This window comes from Nuphar pumila, chromosome 2, assembly GCF_984573655.1.
Source record: "Nuphar pumila chromosome 2, dmNupPumi1.hap1.1, whole genome shotgun sequence".
Classification (NCBI taxonomy): domain Eukaryota; kingdom Viridiplantae; phylum Streptophyta; class Magnoliopsida; order Nymphaeales; family Nymphaeaceae; genus Nuphar; species Nuphar pumila.
In genome coordinates, this window is record NC_143250.1 from 102697734 (window position 1) to 102701620 (window position 3887).

The 3887-nt window shown below is 40.9% G+C and overlaps 1 protein-coding gene across 1 annotated transcript; it reads right to left on the reverse strand.

Annotated features, from left to right (window-relative positions):
* Positions 1–1260: 1260 nt before the first annotated feature.
* LOC149846461 (protein PLANT CADMIUM RESISTANCE 2-like) lies at positions 1261–2259 on the reverse strand. The gene is made up of 4 exons (XM_089991378.1): positions 2103–2259; positions 1958–2029; positions 1644–1856; positions 1261–1580 (listed from the first exon to the last, which is right to left on the reverse strand). Exons 1-4 carry the CDS (start codon positions 2257–2259, stop codon positions 1504–1506), a joined length of 519 nt encoding a protein of 172 aa, XP_089847504.1. The 3' UTR covers positions 1261–1503.
* Between the last annotated feature and the right edge of the window lie 1628 nt (positions 2260–3887).

Genomic DNA, 3887 nt, shown 5'->3' on the forward strand with positions numbered 1-3887 from the left:
TTTACAGCATTATATATCTACATAGATCGTACTTAATTGGGTTAATAAAACTTAACCGAGCTTGAATACCTGCTCAACCTAGGCTCATTTATTTATAACGAGCTTGAGTCATTGTTCAAGCTTGGCTCATTTATTTTTTAGGCAAATTATAGCAGAGCTTGAGCTATCTGGGTTCGTTATGCAGCATTATTATCTGTTTGACAGTTTTTAGAAGACATCACAATTTTTGAAATTTCAGAAAAGATTAGCTTGTTTTTGAAATTTAGGGCAAGAGTCGAATCCAAAATGAAAATTTTCAATCACATTTTCCAATTCTTTCTTTAAAACTCAGAAAACCCAACATTTTGAACAAATTGTCAAATAGCGACACATTCTTGTCCAATCAACTTATGCTAACCAGTAACCAGGGGTCCACTGAAATGCTGGCAGGCAACTCTAGCTCTGCATTTCTCTCTCCAATTAAAAAACAAGTCTGGTTTTGACTTTTCATCATATATTACATCTGAATTTGGGTTTCGCCTATGCTTGCAATTTGACCGAGTATGTGGAATCGTGGATAAGGAGGATAGGACGCGTGAAAAATTACGTGGGCTTGACTTGCTCGGCCCCATTTTGGTTTTCGCCAGAAGTATGGATATCCCTTGGGTCCTAGGGCTGTCAACGGGTCGGGTTTGTATCGGGTACTTGATCATATTTGAATCCAAATTTTTGGCTATATGGCGTAAGAAGTGTTTGACTTGTATGATATTTGGATTGACCTGAACTCGATCAGAGCTAAATGCTGGCTGTGTTTGGATTATGATATTAGCGATTTGCTCAACTTGACTCGACTTTTTTGCGGGATATCTGATCCGAATCCAGTGTTTTATATGTATTTTTTAGTAAAATTTTACAGATCTAGGATTGGGATTTTATTTTTGTGACACAGCAAGACTCGAACATGATAATTTGGTTCGTGTACATACCCGATCCATTGACAGTCATACATATCGGTCGGTTTTCAAACCTGTAAATTACAAAATAATTGTAAATCGGAGAGTGAAAAATATCGTGAAGTTTCTGTAATTGCCCAAACGCATCCCATGGTTTGCAAGTGAGATGTTGGGTGGGAATTAAAAATATAACCTACCGTACAGCTCCCAAGAAAGTCTGATGGTAAGTTTTCCCAGCAATGCGCACCACAATGCATATCAAATAGATGGTAGTGATAGAAAATTGGAGGTCATAATCATGCATCATTAAAACACATCCAAAGTCAAGTTTTAATGGAATTCCAACTATCGATAAGTAGTGATCAGATACAAATATGTAACCTAATAATATATTAGGTAACCCACATGGCATTATTTATTTGAAGGATGCAATCCGTGCGACCCGATCTTATTTCCAGTGGAAAACAACAGCTATTATCATTACAGAAAGCCAAGGGAAACGGAATACTGATAGGCTACTGGAAAATATGCAAATCGAAATCTTCACACGATACAATGAACTGAACGCGTCTTAGCGAGTCATCCCTCCTCCCATGGTTGGAGGTGTGGTCACCCCTCGAGCTTGCTTCTCAAGATTTCCTTGCCAACCTTTCATAAATACAAGCCAGGGAATATAAATCATATGAGAGAGAGAGAGAGAGATAGAGTTACCAATGGCCAAGTCGTATCCACGGTTCTGAAGCTCCCTGTAAGCCTGGCAGAGAGCACAGGTCTCGCAGCAGCAATGGACCAAGCAGTCGGCGCAGGGGTGCTCGTGCAGATTGTACTGCAACCTCAGTTTGGTCCGGTAGGTGCACGAACACAAGCAGGCGCACCCCGTCAAGTACTGGATCAGAAAATACATCACCCCGCTCATCGCACAGCCTGCACCCACACACGCAGACGAACATCAGTAACTCCCAAATCCCTTTTGAACCCGGAGCGATCAAAGAAATCTCACTTAGAGTGTGACAGAGAGTACTCACTACTCGAACCACGATCCACAATCTCAGCAATCTGGCCGAATGTGATGCATGGGCACCAACAAGTGACACAACCTATCATTATTCGACAACATCATGAGAACATCAGAGAGAGAGAGAGAGAGAGAGAGAGAGAGAGAGAGATTACAGTTGGCACAGTCATCGAAGCAATCGAAAAGGCCGGTGGTCCAGGGTCCCGGCACCTGATATTGAACGTTCATGGGGGCAGGAGGGCCTGAACCCACAGGCATGCCTCCCACAGGCATGCCTGTAGTCTGGTAGGAGTACAGCGCTGGTTCACCCATCTGCGGCTTTGGCTGATACATGATGATAACAAGGCAACTCACTTCTCTCCCTCTCTCTCATGTTCTCCTATTCCCTCGTCTTCATTCTTATAGACAAAGGGAGTAGGTGTGCACCATAGTCTAACACATTACCAGGTTGAAAGCCGGATGGACCGAGGTGCAACTAGACCATGAGCCTGTTCTATACAGTCTGGTGTAACTGTACTTAGTCTAGTTTCTGCATCTAGGCCAAAAAAGTCAATTTGGTTGGGTAACTTGGGTTGGATATCCAGCAAAGCTCATAGCCCAAATCCAGCCCACATCTCACTCAGTGCAGATCCCAAATAACATTTGGGTCAACATTTTTATGCCCATACCTGGATATTCAGGTTCGGGTCACGTTGGCTCCCAAGACAAACCGATGAATTAACAGCCATACCAAGATCACCTTTCTGACCAATACCATGAGAGTGCAGGCTGCCAATAACTGAAGAAACATGGGTCCCACAGAAAAGGCGTGAGAAATATGATTGGTTGTATATATAGTTGGAAAGGTTGTCCCAATGATACCTGGATGCAGATGGACCTGTAACTGGACCAAATGACTTAGATCCAGACGTATTTGGATCCCATTCGATCCAGTGCAATGCAGTCTGACCCGTTCAGAATTTAATACCAATCACAAAGTTTGGTCACCAACACGCGTTATTCTTAACTTCCAAGTAATGCAGTAGAGAGAGAGAGAGAGATTACAGTTGGCACAAGCTCTGACTTGAGACTTTTCTTCGAGTTATATTAAGCTAAATAGAATTTTTTATTTTTAACATGTGAAATCAATTTTTACCATAATTTTTAGGGAAAATTTCATTTGGGGCCAAACTTTTAACCTTAACTTCAAAAATGAGCCTGACGCTTCTACATTTCCTGGCATGAACCTCTGCTTTACAGAAAAAGCCCAACACCTTACCCGTTGGGGTGAAACCCATTTTTTTATTAGTTTTGTCAATAGTCAACAGAATAGATACGTATACAAATTTACAGCATTATATATCTACATAGACCATACTGAATTGGGTTAATAAAACTTAACCAAGCTTGACAAGTTATTGCATCAGAATATGATAAGTTATCGGTCATTTCATCCAGGTCTATTGAGTAACATAGCTCCTTAGACAAAAAATACATAGTAATCATCCAAATAAGATGGAAGAGCTCTAAACCTTTTATGACCACTCATTCTTTGAGAAGTAGAGGGATCGGAATCAGTAGGTTCATTGCCTGATTGTTCCATAGTTGATTCATTACTAGACTGTTCTGCAGTTGATTCATTGCCTAACTGCTCATCATCATCCAGTAAATCAAACAAGTCTTCACCTTGATACTGGATTCATTATTGAGTTCTTCAAGAAACTCTACATCTCTACTTTCGATCACTCTAAACCTTTGATGATATAACCTATAGCCTTTTGAACCTTTAGGATAACCAATAAAAATGCATCTAGCAGATCTATTATCCAGTTTATCCATAGTAGGATCTAGAATCTTAGCATGTGCTACAGATCCCCATCTTTTGAGATGGGCTAAGTCTGGTTTCATACCAATCCATCTTTCGTAAGGTGTAGTTGGAACAGCTTTGCATGGCACACAGT

Excerpts from the sequence above, each read along its gene's own strand:
- LOC149846461 (XM_089991378.1), bottom strand. The coding sequence starts at position 2,259 with ATGGGTGAACCAGCGCTGTACTCCTACCAGACTACAGGCATGCCTGTG. Across the intron at positions 1,857-1,957 it reads TGTGGATCGTGGTTCGAGTA|GCTGTGCGATGAGCGGGGTG; the intron begins GTGAGTACTCTC and ends GTGTGGGTGCAG. Across the intron at positions 1,581-1,643 it reads TGGATACGACTTGGCCATTG|GTTGGCAAGGAAATCTTGAG; the intron begins GTAACTCTATCT and ends TATTTATGAAAG.